The sequence below is a fragment of the Chlorocebus sabaeus genome, chromosome 7 (assembly GCF_047675955.1).
Source record: "Chlorocebus sabaeus isolate Y175 chromosome 7, mChlSab1.0.hap1, whole genome shotgun sequence".
Taxonomy (NCBI): Eukaryota; Metazoa; Chordata; class Mammalia; order Primates; family Cercopithecidae; genus Chlorocebus; species Chlorocebus sabaeus.
In genome coordinates, this window is record NC_132910.1 from 125,370,692 (window position 1) to 125,397,859 (window position 27,168).

General features: G+C 36.1%; 1 protein-coding gene across 2 annotated transcripts in view; it reads right to left on the reverse strand.

Moving 5' to 3' along the window:
* Positions 1 to 27,168, reverse strand: part of GLRA3 (glycine receptor alpha 3) — a 181,410-nt gene that overhangs the window by 79,515 nt on the left and 74,727 nt on the right. For both annotated transcript variants that reach the window (XM_008000292.3, XM_008000291.3), the window contains exon 4: positions 3,664 to 3,887. In XM_008000292.3, the coding sequence (XP_007998483.1) occupies positions 3,664 to 3,887 (224 nt within the window). The remainder of the gene's footprint in view (positions 1 to 3,663; positions 3,888 to 27,168) is intronic.

Consider the following 27,168-nt stretch of genomic DNA (forward strand, 5'->3'; position numbering starts at 1 on the left):
TTTCATCACCTAAAAAAATATTTGTAGCCTCTTTCGGGCTTTAATGATATCTAAAAAAATCTACTCTCATTCTAATTGTTTTGCCTTCATAAGACATCATTAATTTCTGGATGCTTTCAGGATTTGTATTTAGTTTTCAGAAGTTTATGCATTATGTGTCTTCATATGGACATCTTTGGATTTATCATGTTTGTGAATTCAACTTCTTGAATCTGTAGTCTTATGCCATTTGCAAAATTTATTAACATTTCAGCCATTATTTTCTCTAGTTTTTTTAGCTTCATACCCTTCCCCCTCTATCTGACACTCTGATGACATGAATGTTAGATCATTTGTTGTAATCGCACAGATCCCTGAGGTTATTTCCCAGGCCCCACCACCAATCTATTCATTCTCTGTTGCTCACATTGAGTAATTTTTGTTGTTCTGTTTTATGGTTCATTGATTCTCTTTTCTATCTTCTCCATTTTTTTGTTGTTCCACCCATACACTGAGTTTTCATTTCAATTACTGTATTTTTAGGTCTAAAATTTTGATTTGGTTTCACTTTATAGCTTCTATTTCTTCGCTGAGGCTTTCTAATTTCTCATTTGTTTCAAGCATATGTGTAATTGCTCACTGAAGCAAATTTATCATGGCTACTTTATAGTCTTTGCCAGATACCTAACATTTTTGTCTTTCCCTTTGAGATAGAGACTTGCTCTGTTACCCAGGCTGGAGTGCAGTGGTGCGATCTGGACTCACTGCAACCTCTGCCTCTTAGGCTCAAGAGATCCTACCATGTTCGTTTTTCTAGTCGCTTGGAACACAGGTGGATGCCACCTTGCCCAGCTAATTTTGTATTTTTTTGTAGAGGCAGGGTTTTATCACGTTGCCTGGGCTGGTCTCAAACTCCTGGGCTCAAGCGATCTGCCTGCCTCAGCCTCCCAAAGTGCTGGGATTACAAGGTGTGAGCCAACACTCCTGGCCTCATCTTTGCCATTTTGATGTTGCCATCAGTTGATTGTCTTTTTCCATAATTATTGAACATTTATGGTTCTTTGTCTGATTTCTGGTTCTTTGTATGATGAATGTTTCTTGGTTGAAGCCTAGACATATAAATATTATTTTATTAGAGTCTGGCTCTTATTTAAACGTTTTTGGTTTTCTCTGACATTGCTCTGCTTTGTCAAGGGAAGGTGCTATCTTCTGTCTGTTTCTTGATCACTCTCTATAGAGGCCTGTGAGGGGACAGGCTTCTCCTTATTGCTGGATGTCCCACCTGTAAGCATGATGTCCACTGACACGATGGTGGGAGTGGCCTCATAACTGCTAGGTGATGTTGAAAATATTGACTGTCCTCTAAGTCTTCTCTAAAACCATCCCAGTAGGGAGGAAGGGTATACCTTGTTTCTGCAGGGAAAGGGTAGAATTCCTGGCTCTCTATGTGGTCTTCCTGGCACTGGGAGGTATGAGGCTCACTATAGGATGGTGGGGCATGAAAATCCAGTTCATTGTTTGTCCTTTCCTGGCACCATCTTGAGTTAGGTGTGATGGTACTTCAATACCACCTCGTAAGACTGGAAGTCTGGGCTCTCCATCTGGGCTTTGCTGTCTTAAGTGGGATTGCATTTCTTCCTGCAGTGTTGGGCTGGAGTAGAGAAGTTGTCTAAAGCTTTTCTGTCTTGCTAGGCTTCCCCTTTCCTAACCTCTAGAGAATGTTAGATTTGCTAGTGAAATTTGGCTTTTGTTGGGACTTTGTTTTTTGTCAGTACCTGCTGATGTTGCCATGTTGCCAGTTTCTTCATCTTCAAGTCTAGGGTATATGAAGTAAAAGGAAAAAACTGGAAATTCACCTCCACATTGTTTCTCAGGTTCCAAGATCCTTACCCAGCCTGTGCTTATGTCCAGCACTGGACATCTCCTTAAGTTTGTTATATGTAGTGTGTCCAGGGTTTTTAGTTGTACTTAGCAGGTAGAATAGAAAAAAGTATGTCTGTTCCATCTTCCTAGAAGTGAGATTCTTACTATCTTTTGATATCTAGTGGTGGGGCGAGGGAGCAGGGAGATTTTTGGTAATTTTTTTAAAAGGTGCAAAATTTTCTTGCATAGACCTGGAATTCACCATTAATTTATTCATTCATATGAGAATATAGGGCTTATCAGTGATGGAACCTGAAATCTTCCTTTGTGTCATATGTAGCAGTTAATCACTCAAGATTATATTACTACATATTAGTTGTTTTTCAGAATTCTGATGAAAGGATCTATTCACAATAGAGTGATGTCATCCTGTCACTTTTAGAAATCAAATCAATAAATGTATGAAAAAAATCTGTTCACATGAAATAGGTAAATGTGAAAAGCAGACATAGTACATTGGGATGCAGAGATGAAGAGTAGACATGGAGTAAAGCATTATTTATAAAACCACTTTGCAGAAAAAAATTTTCAAAATCAGTAAGCTGTTAAGATTACATTTTAGAATCCTACTCGTTTATGCCTGATATTGGGCATATGAACCCCAAATCAAATGTCCCCATTCCTGATGAGAAGAAAAGTTTACAAAAAAGAAGAGAAGAGAGAGAGAAAATAGAATGATTTAAATTTTAAGCCTAAGACCTCAATATTAAGCCTACCTTGATGCCTTTTAAAACTTGTTACTGGAGATAAAAGTATTTAAATATTTGGCTCTTGCTAGAAGTCTAACATATTCTCCCTCTCCTAAGAAACATAACATGAATTCTGTTCTTATGTCCTGTTCTTCACAATTGAACAAAATTAGAAAAACAATTATGGAAAATTTTTAAATAATCACTTCATTTTAGAAGATTTTTTCAGATGTGACAAAAATCATCAAGTATATCCTGTAAGTAGCTATTTACTGACTCTAAATTTCTTTAATATTTAATGAACTGCTGAAGTTACATGTATCCTAGAGTTCAACTGTCAAATTTTTTTTATTAATGTTTATGGTTTAGTAGTAATTATTATTCAATATTGGTATTATTTTTTAAATGCTATATGCTCTTTTGATAAGTCAATAATGAAGAACATAAATGTAAATAGGATCTTTTCCAGGGATCATGATAAAGGTTTTGTCATTCACCTTCACATAATATAGTGATTTTTTTCTTTCCTGCCTTGTTCAAAGTTTATCAACAAATCACCACTTTGCAGCATGTTAGAAAGGATGAAAATTGAACAGCTAGGGCAAACATGCAAAAGAACGACCAGAGAAGCTCAAGGATATTTAAAAAAAACATATACCAGAAAAATAATCTATGTAAAATGTATCTCAGATGAGCAAACCTAAACATTTCTTAACATATATATATTTGAAGAAGACACATATACATAAAAATATTACCACAATGTATGATTCTGATGCCTTTCACTTTGCCTTTAAGATTCTTGACAACCCGGCTGATATTAAGAATCACCAGGACCATTTGTTTTAAAAGTGGATTTCCAAGAATTATTTATATAGTTCCTGAATCTAGGACTTGGGTCTGTTACTATTGATCAGACATATTTGGGAAAGGGTATATTAGAGGAACTGAAGTGCAATAATGATAGCACTTGCTCAAAAATTTCAAAACTGTCACCAAACCAACCAACCAACCAACAAAACTCCATGATATTCTATTTCACTGAAATCGGCAATTTAAGTCCACGACTCACCTTATTGAATAAAGAACATTTCCATTTTTGAAAATTCTTAGCAATTTGTTGTCTGTAGTGACTTCATGAAAGTTGGCACCCTTTTCATTGGCAAAGAATAAATCAGGTTTCCAAATGGAGTCCAACATGGAGGGGTCGAGGTCTAAAGAGTCGTCAGGATACTCACTGTACGCGAGGCGGGGATCATTCCATTTCTGGCGAAGAAAGATATTCACTCTGTAATCCTATGATAAAAGAACAAAAGAAAGAAAAAAACCCCTGCTTTAAAAAGTTTAGAACCCATAGTGTCAATGTGGTGCCAATGCAAGCTCATCAACTGTAGAAAATGTATCCTTCTTGAGGATAGGTTGCATAGTTAATTGAGGAGGCTATACAAGTGTTGGGACAGAGGGAGGATGGAAATCTCTACACCTTCTTCTTAATTTTGCTGTCAACCTAAAACTTCTCTAAATAATAAAGTCTTATAAAAAAGAGTTTTGGATCTTATGTACTGTTCTTTGGGTTTTTCTGAATTATAACAGGAATCAATGACATTCTTGGGTACTTCCATCCCCCAGGATCCTCACTGATTACCACCTAGAAGAGTCATCCTAGTTCTGAGGTTTTGGCCATATGCCTTTAGTGACCTATATGCCTCCAAAGAAAAGACCACAATTTATCATATTTAAAACTTGTTATTCCATTCAAATTTTACTTTCCTGCTTTGTCAGAATAAAATGCTGGAATGCTATTAGATACTTAGAGAAATATATTTTCATCTTTGCATTTATTTTTAGAATAATTTCTTTTAGTAGATATCCAATAACATCCAGAATATGTTTAGCGAACTTGTCTTAAAAGCTCTCTGTGTTACAAAAATGACCATATACACTTCTTCACAATGAAAACTCATTTTCTCATGTTTAACATAGCATGTAAGTTCTATGAAATAAGTAATTTAAGAAAAATAAAGCTGATTTTAGAATAATGAAAGAATTATAAAGGACAATTATTGTCAATAATACTTCAAGAAAATTTGGCTAATGAGATTTCCCAATTAGATCTTTCATAGTTAATTTTAAAAGGAGTCAATGATTTCAACCAAATTCTTGCTCACAATTTTGGACTAATGTGTAGAATGACAAATGTTGACAGCTGAGTATATGTGTAGTGTTTGTATATACACAGTATATAAAAATAAGTACCACATATGTCTTTATAAATACTTTTTTCTAGATTTCTGAAATGAGCCAATAAAATAAATATAGATCTCATTGTAAGCATGATCAAAGCAAACATTTGAAGACCACTGCATTTGCATGCAAAATAGTCAAGGCTGAAGATACTCATAAGAACTGAAAGTCAGTTTTCATCTATTTTTCTATTTCTTGAATACCAAATTATGAGACATCAGAATGTAGTAACCAGGCAATCACAACAAATGCTTTAATGATATCAGAGCAGGTAGATTGCTTATGTTATCGGTAGATCGAAGTCAGAGTTTGTACTGAATGTTACACATCTGTACCTTGATCAATATTTGTACCCTGAGACTATCTTCTAACTGCAACTAAGGTGACATACCAGAAAATATTTTTTCTGCTTGCTGGCTGCCCTAGGTATCTTCCAAAGTGACAATGGAGCAAAGTTCACTTCAACTTTTCACCAGAAAGTTAACGAGATTGTGGAAATCTCACCCGCCACAAGGATCTACAGAACCTGTAAATGGGGATATGCGAACAAGCTTCTACCAGCCTAAAACAGTTCATCTTCTCTTAGCCTGTAGTCCAGGGCACCAGGAAGCACAGCTGCATGGTTGGTGGCCAGTTCTTGTTTCCTTTGCTATTCTCCAGTGTGTGCCCTCAATACCACTAAAGGAATCAGTGATTGACCAAATCAGTCTCTCTCTGCTTTATAGACAGGAGTTATAATCATACCTGCCAGGAAAGATAACTGACTAGTAAAGAATTTACATTTGTACTTATTTATAAGACTCATAATCAAGTTGTTTGAAGCATTTTTTGCAGTCACATTTCTTGATTTAGAACTCTCTGCAACTGTTCACCACCCTTAGGCTAAAATAAAAGTACTCTTTAAGTTGCAGTATATGTAATAAAATTTGGTAGAATCTCTTTATCCTTATGTTATTAGTACTAGTGATAAACTTTACAGATACATTTTCAGTTCTTCCGGGAACACTTTTTGCTCCAAATGTGAACTAGAAAAGATGTTAAGTATCTTTCAGTTTCTGTTTCTAAGTAATACAAGGAAAAAACAACAGTCACCTGTCACCAAGGCCAAATGTTGTGATGCTCTATACCCATTGTGATGCTCTCTCTGAAATATCTCTGTCTCTTAATACATTTAGTTTAGGAAAGTAAGAAGCATATGAGGCCACTGGATGCCATTGTGAAAATGTGTAAAGAAAGGAGTAAGTAACCTGACCGCCAAAATAGTACCACCCTAAGAGAACTCACGACAGCATGGAAAATATGATTTTCTGATCTATTGTACTGCATGGTAAGTACAGTTAATAATGTATTATATATTTCAAAATAGCTAAAAGAATAAATTTTTGACATTCTCACTCCTAAATTATATTAAGAGGTGAGATGATGAATATGTTAATTAGCTTGATTAAATCTTTCTATACTTTGGTTCAGGGCCAGGGTTCAAAGCAAAACAAAAATAATGATGTCCTGAAAACTTTAGAAACTAAGATTTTACTACTCCTTACAGTTTTGGTTTTGCTTTGCCTGCAGATTAGCATTAAGATGTAAAGTTATTAAATAACCACATTCAGCATTTTGAAAATGGTTTTTTAAGGCTGATTCTTCATAGCCACAGTATCCCATTGTACCCAGCAACCAACTATATTAATTATTTTTGAATTTTGGCCATTTGTGAAAATGTGTAAAGAAAGGGGTAAGTAAACTGACAGTCAAAATAGTACCACCCTAAGAGAAGTCCTAGTAACTAGACTTGAAATAACTTGCCTGTAATAAAATTCCCTGGAGTGAAGAAGAAAAGGGCCTTGTACAACACATTTTGTATATGGCAAAAGGTTAAATTACATCTCAACATGATGCTACTCAAGGTGACTTGGAGTGAATTAAAAGTTCAAATATGATGGGTAAAAATTTTTTTAAAAGGAAATTTAGCAGAGTATGTGGCCTTGAGGTAGGGTAAATTATTTAAAAATCACAATAATATTGATCATAAAATAAAGGTTAATAAATTCTGTGATGTCAGAATTAAGAAATTCTGTTCCTCCAAAGGTCACTTAAGGATAATGAAAACATAAATTATACTGCAAGAAGGTGTTTGCCACATATACAACTGACAGTTGATTATTAACATGCTTTAAAAGATTTCATAGCGGTAATTGAGAAAAAGAGAAAAATCTGAGTAGAAAAAATGGCCAAAACAATCACAACATTTTACTAGGCAGGCATTGCAAATATCCAATAAGTATCTGAAAAAATGTTTAACCACATTAGTAAACAAAGAAGTGAAAATTAAGATATTAAGGAGATACTATGTTATATTTACTGGGCCGTTAAAAATAAGACTTTTGATGATATCAGAATTTGTCAAAAATACAAGGCAAAATAATGCTTTATACATTGCTGTGAAAAGCATAAAAAGATGGAAAAAAAATGGCCAGATACAGTGGCTCATGCCTTTAATCCCAGCACTTTGGGAGGCCAAGGTGGGTGAATCACGAGGTCAAGAGATCGAGACCATCCTGGCCAACATGGTGAAACCCCATCTCTACTAAAACCACAAAAATTAGCTGGGCATGGTGGCATGCGCCTGTAGTCCCAGCTACTTAGAAGGCTGAAGAAGGAGAGTCAGTTGAACCCAGGAGGCAGAGGTTGCAGTGAGTTGAGATCATGCCGCTGCACTCCAGCCTGGTGACAGAGCGAGACTCCGTTTCAAAAGTTTAAAAAAAGATGGAAAAATTAACATTGTAACATAAATTTGATATGTGCATACTCAGGATACAAACATTTTGGCTCAAAATACAAAACTTAAAGAAACCTTTGTGTTTGTGCAACAGAAGACATATACAAAAGTATTTATAGCAACACTGTTAGCTCTAATGAAAAACCAAACCAAACCAAACAAAAACCTGGAACCAACAAATATCCATTGGCAGAAAAATGCGTGAATAAACTGTGCCATGTCAATCAAATCAAATATCTAGCAATGAAAATAAATTACCACTATTTCCAATGATGAGGACGAATCTTATAATTGTAAAACAGTATAAAGAAAAAAAGCAAATGCTGAGGATATAACGTATGGCACTATTTTTGTAAAATTCAAAACCAAGCAATTTCTCTCTTTCTCTCTCTCCTTATATATATCTTTACGTGTGTGTATGTATGTATGCATGTATGTGTATGTGTGTATATATGTATACATATCCATCAATACAGAATTATAACCACCAACTTTATGATAGTGATTACCTAGGGAAATGCTGGGGAATGAGACAGTGGATTATACAGGTATTTTTAATATTGGTAATGTTTTAGCTCTAAGTCTAGGTAAAGGATTCAATAATGTTTATGTTATTAAATTATACTTAATCACATATATATTATGTATGTAATTATATACCAAAAGAAATCTTGTTATCATAAGAATCCTTATAGCTGAAAGAGGAGAAAGAGAGTCAGTGCCAAAATGATGTGACGTGAAACTGACCGGGTATCTGCTGGAGGAAAAGGGTCAGGAAAGAACCAAAGAATGTGGGCAGCCTCTAGAAGCTGTAAAAGCAAAGGAATGGGTTTTTTCCTAGAGCCTCCAGAAGGAACACAGCCCTGTAGACGCCTTGAATTTAGTCTGGCAAAACACACTTGCCTCTGACCTCGAGAAGTGTAAGGTAATACATTAGTGTTGTTTAAGCCACTTGCAGTATAAATATTTTTAAAGTTTTCTGTAGGTTGTGTTTTTTTGACATCTTAAAAAACCCTTCTGGCTGAGGAGAGGCTACCTCTCCCAGTGCTAGTCAAATTTCAGAGATAGCAGAGGGCCCAGCCTGGGGCATGTCTTGAGTAAACAAACTAGTAAGCTCAGAATCTTCCCTCCCCTATCAGCCAGTGCACCCGGAAGACAGTGTTCCTGTGCCTTAGTCATCTCTGGGCTAGGAACCAGGCAACCAGAAACCATCTCAATAGCCCAAATCCTGGTAAAATTATTCAAGCTAGGCAACCCTAAATAAACTGTCCACCTTTGCCTTGCCTGCCTTTGCAGAGGAAACCCCAATAAAGGCCGTGGCTTGAACTTTCATGTGCCTACCTTCTGCCTCCTGACCACCATGATGTCTTTCTCACATGGTCCTGCATGGGATGCTGTGCCTCTTGTCTCTAGGACCTGTGAGTATAATAAACTATGTTTTTTCCTGAATCTCCCTGTTTCTTCTGTGGCCACGCCTGACTGACCATCTCATAAAAGAACAGAAACACCACTAAATTTGTGGCCATGTGTGACAGTAGCAATAGGAAACTATTATATCTTTTTGGACTGATTTGCATACAATATTATTACCAGTTTTTGAAGACATCTCTAAAACAATAGATTTTTTTGGCCAGTCATTGGAGAGGGTAGAACACTTAAGGCAAACACCACTGGATTCATAGCCAGATGGAAAGAGTAATCCAGAATTCTTTTTGTTTTAAAAAAATCCTAATCAGAGATCTTGGCAAGTTTCAAAATGTTCAGAAAATAACTCACCTATGTCAAATAAACAAGAATGAAGTTCAAACTCCCTACCAACGTTTCACTGGTTTAGCTGTATAAACTTTTACAGTTCTGAAGTACTGTACAACATAGGTTCCCATGCGTCAGGAAACACAGAATACCGACACCCAATGGTGCAATAATTGCTACTAACATCATCTCTATAATATCCCCCATGTTGCCTATACCATCTGCTCTGTGAACCCCGCCACAGGGAAGATGGTCGTCTGGGGCCCCTGATTCTGTAGTAAAGGCCCATTGGGAAAATGTCTTTCAATTCTCTAAAGCAACAGGGAAGAAAGTCATTTTATAAGAACTATTTAGAGGCTTAAAAGGTTATCTTAAATCTCCCTCTGATTTCTCCATTATCCATATGTACAATTATTCTCTTAGAAAAAAGAAGATTTTAAAATTCCAAAATTTTTTTCAAAAGCAATCTAATTGTGTACCAGTTCTGGAAACATACAATTAAGAGGGATTGATTAGAACATAAAATGTGCTGGATCAATTAAATAACACTCTTCATATCTCATTTAGTAACCTCTGTGTAAATATAAGATTGAAAATTAAAATACTAGCAAAAACAATACAAAGCTATATTCCATTAAGAATACTACCCATTCCATACACTCGAATGCAATAATTTCTGGAGAGGTAAACTTAGTTCATGGAAACACTCTTCCAGAAGTTGAAAGAAATTGATTCAGTTTGTGGGTGCCTCGATTTAGGTGTAAACACCTACAAAGGGCCAGTACTCCCAGTAGCTGCTTGCTGTCAATGAAAAGTAGTAATTTTTGTTGCTCTTGAGTCGCACGGTAACAAGTTATTCTCCCCCTAAGGTGCTGCACAGCCGTGCTCCACAAGCCTCCATTCATCCACCAGCCCCTTCTGTCTTTGTGCTCACTTAATACTTCTACTCAATTCTCCTTTGTCTGCTAATTGTATGACTAATTTCCATCCTTAAAAAAAAAAGACTAGATAACCAGGTGGACTGCACTTTGTCCTTCACAGCAAGTTTCTACATCACTTTTCTGCCCACTTCTCAGCTCCTAAGCTCCAATTCACTCCATTTTGTGTTATACCCACTAGGAAGAGGAAGCTTATCTCCTGGTTTAGACAACATGGGCATGGAAGTCCATTAACACTTTTGTTCATGACCTGAAATTTGCATCACAAATCCACTCATTCCAACAGAATATTCTCTCTGGATTGATTTTATTGCTGCTTGATGTTAATTACACAATTTGCATGTTAAAATAAACATAATCATTTACACATAAGACACCATTTTGCATTTTGTATATTTATTTATTTATTTATTTATTTATTTATTTATTGAGACGAGCCTTGCTCTGTCTCCCAGGCTAGAATGCAGGGGTGCCAACTCTGCTCACGGCAACCTCCACCTCCCTAGTTCAAGCAATTCTCCTGCCTCAGCCTCCCGAGTAGCTGGGATTACAGGCACCTGCCACTGTGCCCAGCTAATTTTGAATTTTTTAGTAGAGATGGAGTTCTGCCATGTTGGCCAGGCTGGTCTGGAACTCCTGACCTCAGGTGATCTGCCCACCTCAGCCTCCCAAAGTGTTGAAATTACAGGCATGAGCCACTGCACTTGGCCTCATTTTGTATATTTAATATGTGGGTATCTGTTTGCTATTATTTTTGGACTTTCACTAAACAATTGTTCTACTACTGGAACATATGACTTGGCTCCTAAAACAGTGAGAGTCTCTGGGGAAATTAAGTATCATTTGGTCTTTGGAACATTCTGTTGCCAATCAACACTACAAATGCTCTTCAAATCAGAATTCTAAGAATTTCTTCCCAGTAATGGGAAGAAAATATTTTGAGAAAAGTTGAGAGATACTTCAAAATTTTGAGATGGACAATAGTGTCATAGAATAATAATTTTTTTGAAGACATTCCAACTAGTGTGTTTCCTTAAATGTCTGATGTAAACTGTATTCTATTTTGTTAATGTGTGTTTTTAAAATTTTAAAAATCGTGGTCAAATACACATAACATTTGTCATGAGAGACGTCTTATATATTAACAGTATTACGCAGCCATCACCACCACCACCTAGTTTCATAACATTTTTTTCACCCCAAAAGGAAATCCTGTACCCAGTTAATGTTCTCCTTTCCTCCTCCTCTAGTCTCTGGCAACCACTCATCTGCTTCCTGTCCCCATAGATTTGCCTACTCTGGATATTTTAAATAAATAGAATCACACTATACGTGACCTTTTGCATCTGGCTTCTTTCACTTAGCATAAGTTTTTACAAGGTTTTATGGTGTATTTAAGAACACAGAGGTCATTTGTTTGTAGAAGCATGAAGGGCCTTATTGAGATAATTATATATGTAAGGTAATATAGTTTCAGAGATATATTTTTGGAAGTGAGTGCTCTATACATAATGATGTATATGTACATGTATAAGCCATCACAATGCCTGTATATATGTATTATACATAAAACCCACGGGAATCCACAAACATCATAAAAGATGAAAACAATAGCTACTGTTAATAAAATGATACTAACTTTTGGGCATAAAACTAGATGCTTTAAAAATAATTTAGAATTGAAAAAATGATAGTAAAGTTTGCCCTGTGTATAAAGTTTCAGGATCGAACTGATGCTTGTAAAGGCCTAACAGCTTCATCTTGCATACGTGTACTTTTCATGTTAGCAACATCTGACACTATCAGGGTTTATCTATTTACCTCCCACCAATCAGTGTTTTTTTTTTTTTTTTAAAAATATCATATGTAATTTGGGACTAATGTTATAGAAATAACAAAGAAAAAAAGATTTATTTTGTGCCTGTGTAAGATCAAATTTTACCAAAGTAAACAAATTATGTGAACCAAGTTTGTTCACCTCAAGTGTTTCCAGTTTAAAGATATCTAGATTTTTAGTTATACACACACATATTTAAAAATTTAATCTGATTAAAAGTTCACACTTCCCTTCACACTTTTAATGAACTATTAACATGTAGTAGCTTGGCATTTGATAAAATATGGTTTAGTAAATAAGAACAAAGGAATAGATATTATTGACAAAAAAATTTGTTGTATTTGACATTTGTCCTCAGTAAGAAAACTGAACATGTAAATATAATTATTCCAATAATTATTTTCAAATTTTTCTGAATGCTAAGGCATTTTTTTTTTTTCTTTTGAGACAGTCTCTCTCTGTCACCCAGACTGGAGTGCAGTGGTGCAATCTTGGCTCACTGTGACCTCTGCCTCCTGGGTTCAAGTAATTTTTGTGCCTCAGTTCTAGGTAGCCAGGATTATAGGTGCCCACCACCACATCTGGGGAAGTTTTGTATTATTAGTAGAGACGGGATTTCTCCATGTAGGCCAGGCTGGTCTTGAACTCCTGACCTCATCAGATCCGCACACCTCAACCTCCCACAGTGCTGAGATTACAGGTGTGAGCGACAGTGCACAACCAACCCTCATGTTTCTTATCACAGTTTGACATTTTAACTGATACTTAAATTTTCAGAAATTTAAACCACTTGTTGTCTTTTGGGAGTTTTTTAATTTGTGAGGGTTTATATGCCATATAACTAACTATGAAATGTGAGAGGTTAAAAATTAAAGGGAAAATGTTCCACTTTGGAAGAATTTTAGTTAATGAAATATTATATGTCAAAGAAAAAATTAAATTGCATTTGGTTTCTTTCTGAGCAATCCAGATAATTCTTAACTAGTTGTTTATTGATTTGGAGATTGGCCAAGGAGCTCTGTGGAGGCTAAGTGTACTGTAAAGCTGGAGAGGAATTAACTTCTTTTAGAAACCGTCATTGAATATTGCTGCCTCATTTAGGATAGCTCTTGACAGTAACAGATGAAATGTTTGCTTCATCTGCAACAAATAAAATTTTAAAATCCACAATTCACTCTGACCTAAAGACATACACAACCTAAATACATATACAACCTGTAATACATATACAACCTATTAAAATCAGAATTAAAAGAAAAATGTAATAAATCATTAGATATTTTCTACTTGCGCAGAGAACACCACTCATTTTAATATTTCTACATTTACAGGTATTTGGATTTATGCATACATATTTATAAGTATTTGAATGTAGGGTTTCATAGGCAAAAGATAAGTTGCAAAATTTTGGTGTGTTCTTGCATCGCATACAAATATTTGGTAACCCGTGAGTATTACCTTCTATCTGAGCATGTAAACTTGACGAAATTCATATTTTGTTGAATGTAAATCCTACTGTAGGTTTAGCATAATTTTGCAGCTGAAACTTTTAGAAATACTTAAGTATGATTATTTCATTTCCATATTATAGTTTTGATCTGTTCTGAATCTATTGATATTTCTTTTCTCTGTACAATTTGCTTGCTATTTATACTCGAGTACTTTCATGACAGAAAAATTATTTGAAGTGATGAGAGCACATGGACTAAATTAAGCATCTTTACCAATGGTGTATCGTAGGACAAAAACAACAGCTGAGATCTCACTGATTTTCATTAGGCCTATTGCTATGAAAATAACTCAGCATGACATATAATATACTGCTTACGGCAAGTGACACCATCTCATAGACAAGGTCTCTTTTACGGTGGCAGATTATTTTCTCTCAGGGACTATGCCCATATACCAGCTGAATACCACTGAGCAACTTCTGTTCAAACAATGTGGAAAAGGCTTAGTAAAGCCCTACTCAGATCTCTGGCTTACAAAAATCATGGCATGTAATAAAATGTTTGTTTTGTATAAACCACAAAGTTTTGGGATAGTTTGCTATGCAGAAACAACTGGAATAGAACTAAGAAACTAGAAGTGGGTGCTGCTCTAAGAAGAAAACTTAAAACATGTTCTCTTGACTCTGGGACCAGGTAGCAAGAAGTAGCTTGCAAGGATTTGAAGACATTGTTGTGATGGCTAAAGGAATGAGAAGGAAATTCATATTAGAGGAGAGAAAAGAAAATCCACACTTACACTGTGGGGCAGAAAGCTTGACAACTCATTTCAGTAATGTAGAAAACAGAAAATGCAACTAATGAGCTGTTGCATTTGGCTAAGAATATTTTCTGGTAAATTCCAGAAAAATTCCACCTCACTTTTTTGTGGGCTCTGGGTAAAGATCTTCTCAAGATGTGGCTACGACCCTGTGCCTATACTTCAGAAATATTAAAAATGTGCCTCATAAATGTTCTCATGTAGATTAAAAAGTTTGTAAGAATCATAAGAGCATTATCTCAAGGAATCTTGATTCCCAGCCCAAGGTAGAGAATCATAGGAAGCCCACATAAATGTTAAGAGAATTAGACTAGTAGAAGCACCATTAACTTCATTTGAAATGGGCAGGGACAGTTCAAAATGCAAAGAGCCTGCAAGGTTCCCACATTTCTATGAGCAGGAAGTGGTATGAAAAGGCTACTTTGTAGCAAACGTAGCTCATTTTTACAGAAAAGGAAAGATAACTCAGAAGGCAGAAACAAGAGTCCACATGGTCAAGTCAATATCCACATTTTCTGGGAGCAGGACTGGGCCTTAATAATGTAACTGGAAGGATATGCTTTCCCAGGCTTCAGAATTGCTATGAACCAGTGACTACAATGTACTTCCCATCACCCCTTCCCTATTGAACAGCAGCATGTTATCCCCATTGTAGTTTTCCTATTCTGTATCACCTCTGTAAATTGCCTTTGTGTGGGGTAGAAAGCTTGTTCTTAAATTCACAGGTCTTTTGATCAAGAGGAATCATGAGATCCACCCTTTGGGAACCTCATTTGCATTTGCATCTAATTTAGTTGACACAATTCCAGACGTCAAGACAATGCTACAGTGGGACAAAAAAGCTGGGGTCTTTAGGAAGGAGTGTTTATGTTTTGCATATTGGAAGAATGTAAATAATATCACTAGAAGGCCGACACTGTCAGATTAAAGATGTCCTGTGGGTTGTAAGAATCCTCAAAGCTTTTACCCTGTCTCTTGAAGTACTCTGAGACATAGCTGGCTGCCATGTCAGAAGTAAGAAACCCCTGAGAAACTACACTGGAGGAGCCACATGTAAGAATCTGGTCAACAGTCCCAGCTGGGTCCAGATTTCCAGGCTTCCTCACCAAGGCACTAGGCATATGAATGAAATCATCTTGAACACTTAAGGCAAGCTGATCCTCCAGCTGAAACCAGAGAGTTTAGACCAATGACAACAGGAGCAGAGAAGTTACCCAGCAAATCCCTGCCCAAATTCCTGATCCACATACATGTGAGACCTAAGAAAGCTGGTGTTGTTTTAAGCTATTTTATAGTTAATGTTCCTGATTTAACTTGTTTTAAAATTCAGATAGCGCTTACACATAGAGCTGTACAAATGCAGAGAGATGTGTAACCACCATCATAGGCAGGTTACAGACTAGAGCTCACACCCACAAATATTCCCTGTGTTGCCCTTTTGTATTGAAACCATCTCTACACCTATTCCCTCAAAGCCAGTGATGGTTTCATCCTCATTGTTTTGCCTTTTCTAGAACGTTGTCTAAACGGAATCATACAATATTTAACTTTTTGAGTCTGGCTCCTTCTTGACTTAAGTTATTATGTGTGTCAGTTTATTCCTCTTAATTGCTGAGTTGCATTCAATTGTATGGGCGTGCCACAGGGCTTATTCACTCATTGATGGACTTCTGGTGTTTTTCTAGTATTTTGTGATTATGGATAATGCTAATGCATACACTTGTTTACAGGATTTTATGTAAGCATACGTGTTTGTTTCGCATAAGTAAATATCTAGGAGTGAGATTACCAGGTCATATTAAGTGCATGTTTACATTTAGAAAAAGTTGCTACACTGTGTTCTAGAGTGGCTGTACTATTTGCACTTCCATCAACTATACAGGACAGTTACAGTTTTTTTGTACTCTTATCAGTAATTAGTAAATTCAGATTTGTTTAAAAAAATAGTCTCACCTTTTCTAATATGTGTGTAGTTGTACTCATTGTGGTTTTACTTTGCATTTAGGTAATGGCTAATGATGTCAAGTAGCATTTTCTGCCTATTTGCAATTCGTATATCTTTTTTAGTGAAGTGTAACAAACATTTAAATTGCTCATTAAAAGTATTGTTTTTATTTTACTATTAAGTTTTTAGAGTTCTTTATAAATATCCTTTGCCAGACATGAGATTGGCAAACTTGTTTTTTCACAGCAGGTAGCTTTTTTTTCCCCTTCTATTAACAGCATCTTTCACAGAAAAAAAGGTGTTTAATTATGATAAAGGTCACTTTATCCAGTATTCATATTTCTTAAATTGTGCTTTAGGTGTTATATCTAAGAACTCTTTACCTAATCCAAAGTCACAAAGATTTTCTATGTTTTTGTTTTCTTCTAATGAAGAAATTTTAAATTTCATATTTCTGTTTGTGGTCAACCGTGAGTTAATTTTTCTATAAGGTATGGGTACATATTGCAGTTCACGTTTTTCTTCTGCATAGTTGACAAATTATTCCAACACTATTTGTTGAAAAGATGAGAATGCTGTTTTCTTATGATGCAGAACCTAGGAAGAACAGATTTAAACCTGTGTGAGGCAAGAGGTTATTTGTTCACACCTGAGTTTTGCTCATCTTTGAATCCAAATATGAAAAATGTTTTTTCTTTTGCTCAGACACATAGAATAATTTGCATTAGCTAGATATTCCCTAGCATGGTTTTTGTGAGAGTAATTATTAAAAAACAAAAAAAGTCAGGTATGACAAAACACAATATATCACAACAATTTTGTTGTTAAAAGAAAGAAATTTTAAAAATAATAGTTAAAATTTTAAGAAATATTATTTGTTAGAAAGCTGGCAAGCTAAAATTGAATCTATAGTTCAATATTTTACATCAGTAGAAGCTGTGTGAATGGGTATTGACCAGGGATTCACCTAATTAATTTGAGGGTAAGAAAATGTATTATTCGATGTTTTTAATAAGCTATTTTAAGAAACATAATTTGAAGAGTAGGAACACTAAAGCTTGCTTTGCGTATTGTTCAGAATGAAATAATTGTATAACATGTTCTGCAATAACTCTGGCACTAAAATTGTCAATAGCAAGCAATTTAGTCCTAATATAAGTAATAAGAAATAGAAGCCCCAGAAAGGAAAGAGAATTGCAAAAATATATTGAATTCTGAATCAAATAGCCACTGGACTTTTACAGGGCAAGACACCGCCAAACTCATGGAGAAATTTAAGATGGAAAAATCTCTCTCCTTTGTTTCTGACGTTTACTTTTTCTTCAGTATTTTGAGAATAAAAAGAAGATAGATGGAAATTCAGACTTGCAATATGAGTCATTTGCAAGTTGTAAAACTCTTATGATCTCAGTAGAAAAATGACAGCTTTTAAAGTCCGTTCCCTGGCGTTTCATCACCTTTCCCAGAAGGATATAAATTACTGGAAGATAATTGCCGTGAATACATCATTCTTTTTCTTGAGATTCCCTCATCCTTGTGAAACTCAATCTATGTCCCTAGGAGCAGAGTTGGTGGAGAAGGATGATACTATAAAAGAGCGATGCAAAATTATTGAAGATCCATTCTGTTGGCTTGTTTTGTCTTACTTTACCCTTCCCATTTAATAGCATCAAGAAAGGACAACCTATTTGATTACAGAAAACTCTGTATCTGTTGTGGAATATCCATAACTGTTGTGGAATAAAAATTATTTCAAAAGGAAATTCAGAATTAAGCTATTTCCTCTCCTTTAGATTTAGTCTTACAGAAAAGTTGAAGAAATTAAGAGTTTCTGTAAATCTTTTACATGGCTTCTGCTAATGTTAATATTTTATATATCCATAGTAGTGTTTGAAACCTGAAAATTGACATTGATACAACACTATTAACTTACCTGCAGACCTATTTTGAATTTCACAAGATTGTGAAAAAAGAATTCAAGATTATAAAATTAAAGAATCCTCTAATATCCCTTTTTTTTCTGGTCTAGGATCTAATCTAGGATCCCACATTGCATTTAGCTTTTAACTTAGTCTCTTCCAATCTGTGACAGCCATAGTCTTTTTTCTTTTTTCATTTTTTTCTTTTTTCACTTTTTTCATTTTATTCTTTTTGAAGAATACCAGCCAGTTATTTTGTTGAATGTCCCTCAGTTTGGGTTTGTCTGATGTTTTCTCATAATTAGATTGGTATTATTCCTTTTTAACAAAAATGCTGCAGAAAGGATACTGTGCCCTTCTCATGGCATCATTTCAATAGCACATGATGTTGACTTGTTTCATGGGTGATGTTTAGCTTGATCACTTGATTAAAGAATTATCTGCCAGGATGATTCATGGTAAAGCTAAAGTGAAGCTTATTTGGTACTACTTGCATGATATTTTAGGTTTCCTCATAACCGTTGCATCTTGATAGATTTCAACAATTCTTATAGATATTTAGTGCATTTTTGAAACATTTTGTAATTTCTAAAATTGAGATATTACATACAATAGGTGTTTAAGTTGAAAAAAAAAAAACCCACAAATAATGTATCTTAGAAGTGACAGTTCTGTGCCTGGGTTTCTGAGTACAGAACAGGATCCCCTCTCTTGATCCATATACCACTGCAGCTGCAGCTGTTGCTGTTGCCACTATAGGCTGGAGCAGGCAAGCCAGAGGGCCGCCGGTCTGCAGCGGTGAGTGGTGACTATGTCCCCACTAGTAGCATGGCCTTTGTGCTTGGCCTCACAAGGGAAGGAGAGGGTTCTTCCCCTACTCTGTATGGTGCTGTGGTGCTGCTGCCATCAAAAGTAGGTAGGCCTGAGAGCTATGTGTCTGGGACTATAGTTGGCAACCCAGCACTGCAGCCACTGGCAACATCAGAGTGTAGTGCTTGGGACACAGAGGGTTATAGTGCCACTGCTACCGCCATTGCCCACATCACACTGGATGCTCAGGAACGTGAGAACCCACTCACCTATGTGACCTGGGACTGCCATTACTGGCATCAGAGCAAATCACTTGGAGGACCAAGAAGAGGCCTGCCTGGTCCTACTGACACTGGTGCTGGTGTATGCTGCCCTGGGAGCCCAAGAACTGGCATATTCAGTACCCTGCTACCACCACTGGGACCAGGACCTAAAGACTGGCCCACTGGCATCCCTTTCCCCAGCAAAATTTAACCATACCCTCCACTAGTACCTGTACCCTAAACTACTGAGAAAATCACAGATACCACCAATGCTGTTTATAGTCAAGTAAATCATTCAAAGATTGCACAACAGTATGCACCCAGAATCAAAGCCAAAGGTTTCTAACCAATTGAAACCATTGATACATATTCAGGAAAAAGTCATTCCTCGTGAACTCAAATAATTGTAAGAAATGACTATTACACCAGATACGTAGATATCAACATAAGGACACCAGAAACACGATAAAGCAAAGAAATATGACACCTTCAAGGCAACACAATAATTCCTCAGCAACAGATCCCAAAGAAATTAATGAAATTATGAAAAAGGAATTCAAAGTTATGATATTAAAGAAGCTTAAGCTTAGTGAGATAAAGAGACTTTGAAAATATAATACACAGAAATCAGAAAAACAATTCAGGATATGAATGATAAATTTACAAAAGGGATAGCTATCTTAATAAAGAAACAAACATAAATTCTGTAACTGAGGAACTGCCCGAATAAAATGCAAATGCACTCATAAGCTTCAACAATAGACTGAATCTAGCAGAAGAAGAAACCATAGAACTTGAAGACAGGTCTTTTGAAATAACCTGGTCAGACAAAAAAAAAGAAAAAAGAATGAACAAAATCTTTATGATATATGGGATAGCATAAAGCAACCAAACATACAAATTATTGGTATTCCTGAAGGTGAAGAAATGTTAAAAGGGTTTGAAAGCCTATTTAGTGAAATAATGGATGAATACTTCCCAAGTCTAGCAGGATATTTAGACATCCATATACAGGAGGCCCAGTGTCCCCCAAAGAGATACAATGCAAAATGGTCTCTGTGACACTTTATAGGCAAACTGTCTGAAGTCAATGGCAAAGGAAAATTCTAAAAACAACAAGAGAAAAGCATCAAGTCACCCCTAAAGTAGTTACCATCAGACTAACAGTAAGTATTTATTATGTATTTTCATAGATTTAGGTCTTCCATTTAAGTATACTTACTATGTATTTTCATAGTTTTGGGTCTAACGTTTAAGACCCATTTAAGTGCCGACTTTTCCCTATAAAAAGGACATTGGTCTTGGCAAAGATTTTATGGCTAAAACCTCAAAAGCATAGACAACAAAAACAAAAATAGACAAATGAGACCATATTAAACTAGAAAGCCTCTGCAAAGCAAAATAAACAATCAACAAAATGAGGAGATAACTTGCAGAATGGGAGAAAAATATTTGCAAGTTACTCTTCTGACAGGGGACTAATATTCAGACCACATAAGGAACTTGACCAACTCAACAGTTAAAAAAAAAAAAGTGCCAAATAATCCCATTAAAAGATGGGCAAAAAACATGAGTATATATTTCTCAAAAGAAGACACAGAAGTGGCCAACACATATCTTAAAAAAGTATTCAACACCACTGATCATTAAGGAAATTCAAATGCAAATCACAATGAGATATTATCTTATGCCAGTTAGAATGCCTACTATTAAGAAGAAAAAAATAACAGATGCTGGTGAGGATGCAGAGAAAAGAGAACTCATACACTCTTGGCAGGGGTATAAATTAGTACAACCACTATGTGAAACAGAATGGAGATTTCTCAAAAAACTAAAAGTTGAACTACCGTACAATCCAGCAATCTTACTACTGGGTGTCTATCCAAAGGAAAAGAATTCAGTATATCAAGGGGATACCTGCACTTGCATGTTTATGACAGCACCATTCACAATAGCAAAGATATGGAATCAACCTAAGTGTCTATTAACAGATGAATGAATAAAGAAAATGTGGCATATATACACCATGGGATACTGTTCAGCCTAAAAAATGTAAGAAATAATTTCATTCTCAGCAACATGGAAAGAACTGCAGGTCATTATGTTAAGTGAAATAAATCAGGTATGGAAAGACAAATAGTTCACCTTCACACTCATATGTGGGAGCTAAAAAAACTCATGGACATAGAGAGTAGAATGATAGCAGAGACTGGAGAGAGCAGGTAGTGGGAAGAGAGGGTTTAAGAGAAGTTGGTAATACACAATTAGATAGAAGAAATAAATTCTAGTGTTTGATGGCGGGCGAGAATGGCTATACTTAGCAACAATATCATGTATATTTCACAGTAACCAGAAGAGTTACTAAGACAGTTACCAGTAACCAATACCATTCCTGAGTTACCAATACCAATATCTGATACCAATATTTCTGATACCAATACATAAAAATGCTAAACCAATGTAAAAATGATGTATGCCCCAGGTATGCTGACTTGAACACTACACATTCTATGCATGAAACAAATACATGTACCCAATAAAGATGTAAATCGTTACATTAGTTTGGTGCAAAAGTAATTGTCATTACTTTTAATGGTGAAAACCACAATTATTTTTGCAACAACCTAATATATCAACAAAAGAGGGAAAAACAGTGACAGAATCTAAGGTTGACATGTACTCACAGGAAGAATGAAGTCTTACAATTAAAGAATATAGGCTTGTCTGTGTTACACTCAGAATTTGGTTTTTTTTTTTACATAATTATAATCAAACTACATATACTATGGATCGTTTTACAATGTGTTCTATTATTGGTCACCAACTATTCTGGCTTCTGCCTTTGTGCTTCTTTCCTTGAAGAGGAATTATATATCTCTGCTTTCTTTGCTGTACTCAGGAGTGGCCATGTGACCTAAGAGGTAAATATCAAATTAGACAATGAGGAGGTAAGGGTAATGGTGGAAGGAGTAGTCGAGGGGGTAACAGCAAATGCAAGGAACAAATGTGAGATAAAATATTGCATACTCTAAAAAGTAAGAGTTCAAAGGGCATATCTGAAATGCACAGTGGGTTAGGAGATGGGGTGGGGAGAGAATTCAGTCTGATGACTTAAGGTGAGACAGATTATATACGCTAGTGTAAGCCATGGGAATTTGAATTTTGCTCCAACAGGAATTACTTGAGAGCCAATGAAAGAACAGAAAAATGACAAGCTCTTATTTGAGTTTTAGAAAGATCCAGCGTAGTGATTGGGTGGGCAGTAAGGTAGGAACAGAGTTAGATTCTGTGACAGTTCCTGTCACAACAGTGAGAGATGATCCGCAGAGTGATGAAAAAGTGACATATTTGGGAAATATTTGGAGGGTAGAATGGCCGTGCCTTTGTAATTCTTTAGGTATTGGGCTTAAGAGAGGAAGAAATAGGTCCTCAATTTTCTGGCTGACTCAATGAGATAGCAAACAGGTGAAGCAGATTTGGGTATGATGAGCTCCAGGAATTTGTACAATTGAGGAAGATAATCAGCTCAGACATTTGAAAAACCAACTTACTGATTAGACTACTGTGTCAGTGTACAGTTAATCTTGCCTTTAACATTATAGCATATACATATGTTGTTCCAAATACTATGTTTCAGTGTTATTTTGGTTTGTTTTGTACTTCCCCAGGTCTTTCACCTGGAGACACTTGGGCTATAGCTATTGATTGAACAATTACCACTATGCATGTGCATGGCCATAAAGCCAAGGGCGAGGATAAATGTACATAGAAAACATGTGTGTAGCAAAGGCCGTGCCTCTGATTGAACAGTAATAATGGCCAGCATTCAAGAAATAGAAAGAAGATAATAGTGCAAATAGATTTGGGAAGGAGTGGCCAGAGAGTTAGAAAACCAGGAGATGGTTGAATCAGAAAAACCAAAGTAAGACAGTTTTCAAGAGCATAATCAACAGTGGCAGATTCTACAAAGATGTCAAGAAAGTTAAAGCTTAAGTGGTTCATTGCTGTTATTGAATACTTTGGAAATAATAATTTTAGTGAAGCGATTGGTGAAAAACCAGGCCTAAATAAGAGTATTCAGTAAGAAATTGAGGAATAGCATCAGGTACAACCATTTAAAGTAATTTGGCTATGAATAGAAAGAAAAATATGGTAATAACTAGAAATAAACAAATCCATGGAACGCTTTCATTTTAGGAGGGTAGCTAGCAAATCAAAACATCAAAGGGAGAGGACACATAAAGAAGAGTTGAAATACATTGAGTGTGGTCCTGGAGTAAAAAGGACTTCAGGATTTGATCCAGAAAAAACTGGGAACTAATCTTATGCAAAAGGAGGGAAATATGCCTCAATGTATCAGCAGGAACATTACACCCAGGTTAAATTTTAGGTTTGGTGGCAGGTAGCTAAAGGTTTCTTGTGTTCTCGTCTCTATGTTTTCTGTGAAGACAAAGGTAAGGTCATCTGTTGAGAATCAGAGGACAGGTTTGAGGTAAGGGGTAGGTTTGTGTGGAATACTAGCACTCACCCTCCATTTGACCTGTCTTATAAACTGTCAGCCAGTATTGCAGAAATTAGAAAGATGGAAAGATATTAAAGCTAGGGACCTTGATATGATTTCTGTTTAGTCAATTACATGCACTTGTGGGAGATTGAGACAAAGCCATGATCTCCTCATTCTGAGTTTCTACTTGCAAATGGAGTTATGGGATTATAGTATCACTGAGTTTTTCCACAGTAGTGTTAATGGAGTTTCCCTGTCATGTCTCTAGTTTCATGATTGTTGAAAGAACAAATGTAAATTATCTAGTAATAATTATAATTGTGGCTCAGTGACTGTGATTGTTTCTCGATTTGTAGATTTCAGCAGTGTGTTCCTGGAGCCAACTGTTCCAGTAGCAGCCTTCCCAATTCCTGATTTGGGCAAGGGTAGCAGCTTTGCTAACAAGCCAAATCTGTGGTATAATCCTCCTCCCTGAGCTTTTCAGTACTTTTATAAACATCTGACTCCCAGAAATAAATTCCTTTCTGTGAGGTGGCTGGCATGGTTTCTGTTACAATCACTGAACACAACTGGATCAATCTTTGCCCCAGAGAAGTTGTGGGAATAGGAACTTTGTACTGTTCAGTTGCCCTATTTGTGTTTGAAGGCCTGGCATATCTGAATCCATTAAATGACAGGATACTGGAAGTACATAGAAACCTGCGGCAAAATCACCTAATTTTTTTGTTGTTGTTGCCTATGGCCACCTGAAATGAAGTACATGATTTTGCAAACCAAGTATTGGAAGCCATAGCAAAGAATAATGTCACAAGCATGAGGGAGTCAGTGACTGAAAAATGGGTTGCCTGCTTCTGATTGCATTAGAGAGCTCAAAGAAAAAATAAAATCTGGTGCAGAAATTTAAATTCTCATATATTAAGGCATGGTCAGAGAATCAGGGATTTTTCATGACTCTTTGGAATGTGTATCTTATCTCTTGTACCTTCATGGATGAGGATGGTATGGCTGAAAACTAAACATGAATGATTAATTTGTGGACTATAAACTAAAAGGGACATTATATTCACTCTCTTGCAGAGTGACATATATGAGTGTTAGCTCCTTGGTTAGGAAAGAGTAAAAGTTCAAATATTAGAATAATAAAATTAGAAAGATTTAGAAAATTCTAACAAAATCTAAGACTCTTGTGTTAGCAGAAGCAGCTCCTCCTCTCATGTATGATGAGGATGGGGTATACCTATTTTTCTTATATCCCACCTCAACCTTCCATCACTGCCCTCATCGAGTAGATCTCTGAAAGCAGCTAGAAAGCCAATTATAGTCAATCCAAGGAGGAGAAGTCTTGGATCTTAAGGAAGTGCTAGATTTTACCATTTTTTTGTGTGCAGAAATTGTTATATGTGGAATAGATTCTGAGAGTGCTAGACCATGGCTTGTGAAACAAAATTTTAGAATTGGTTAAACTGATTGCTATAGGTCTGTTTACAGAGATTCTAGATGCTGTGTATTAACTCAGATAGCCAGGAATGGCTCCTATGGGTTATTTGACTGACTGAAAGCTGGGCCTATCAGGGGACTATGCTGAATGATGTTTATATATTACAAATTTCTTAGTCTGTCATATAGGAGATATCCAAATACATAGAAAATAAGCGACATAGAAATGAATTTAATATGTATCCTCATTTAGTTCTCTTTTCCCAGCTATGTACCCTAAGAGGGCCCATTTACCAAGGGATTAAAATCATATTAGTAAGCGAAAGGCCAGCATCTTAAGAAAAAACATGCACTGTGATGGCTGTCCTCTGTAAACTGAAAATACTGCTCCCTGAAATGAACTCCCAGATTTCAATAGTGATAATTGCCAGGGTGACAGATAAAAACTTAGCAGTGCTTAATCCAAGTAGCAAAATGGACTCTGTTATCATAAATGGAGCAGTTTTGGAATGCTATTCATGACATGTAAATCTTAGTGATCTTTGACTGTGGATGGTTGCTAATGAGGTTAATAGGCTTGAAATAAATGGGTAGCTCATTAGGGAAGATCCTACTTGTTTTGAATAATCAAAATAACACTGGGAAATAAAGGACCCAGGACATTTCTAGGCTGGAAGCTTTACTGATAGATGAATTTATGATCTTCAAGTTCTTAGGGGAATTTTTCAGACAAAACTTAAGAGTGTCTCATGAAGAACTTTTATATAGGGATCCACCTATGACATAGTTTTGCAACAAAGTTTACCCTGATACCAGCTAACCCAGAAAAAAGAGAAGCCTGCCTATCTATCTATCTATCTTTCTATCTATCTATCTATCTATCTATCTATCTATCTATCTATCTATCTATCACCTATCTATCTACCTACCTACCTTCCTGTTACCTACCTATCTATCTACAATTTTTTAGTAACTTACACCTTTATAGAACCGTTTTCTGGTTAAAGCATGATAGAAACAGCATAAGTATGGTGTAAATTTCAAAAAGAATTTGTTGCCATCGAAGGAGACATAAAGAATGAACTCCATGGTAAATAAATACTTTGAGAAAAATTTTATCAAATAATGAAAGACAGGATGCAACAATGATTTCATGAGTGAAATAAAAAAAGAAAGTAATATGGCCCTTGTGTCAGATGTGGAAGGTAAATGTGAAACAAGTCTGAATGTACTTATAATTAGTATACATGTTTGTGTGCAGGCACACATGCAAAGTTTAAAAAATAATATCAAAGAAGGCTGGGCGCAGTGGCTCACGTCTGTAATCCCAGCACTTTGGGAGGCCGAGGCGGGTGGATCACGATGTCAGGAGTTCGAGACCATCCTGGCTAACATGGTGAAACCCCGTCTCTACTAAAATTACAAAAAATTAGCTGGGCGTGGTGGTGTGCGCCTGTAGTCCCAGCTACTTGGGAAGCTGAGGCAGGAGAATGGCGTGAACCCAGGAGGCGGAGCGGAGCTTGCAGTGAGCCGAGATTGTGCCACTGCACTCCAGCCTGGGCGACAGAGCCAGACTCCGTCTCAAAAAAAAAAAAAATAATAATAATAATATCAAAGAATAAATTCGTACAAAAATAAAAGAGGATATAGTTTGATCTCCAGTTTATAAGTATTACTAATTTTGCAAATAGCTAGGGGCATAATCATGAATCCCTTCCTCTTCAGAATACCCAGTGCTCTTACCGTTACATGACAGTATTGCTGTTGGGTAGCCCACTGAGCAATGAGTACAGAAATATTACTCTTGGGCAAGTTTACTCATTAGTACCCTTGTAAATATACACTTTAGAGCACACATTATTTTCAAAGAGGACAGTATGGTTC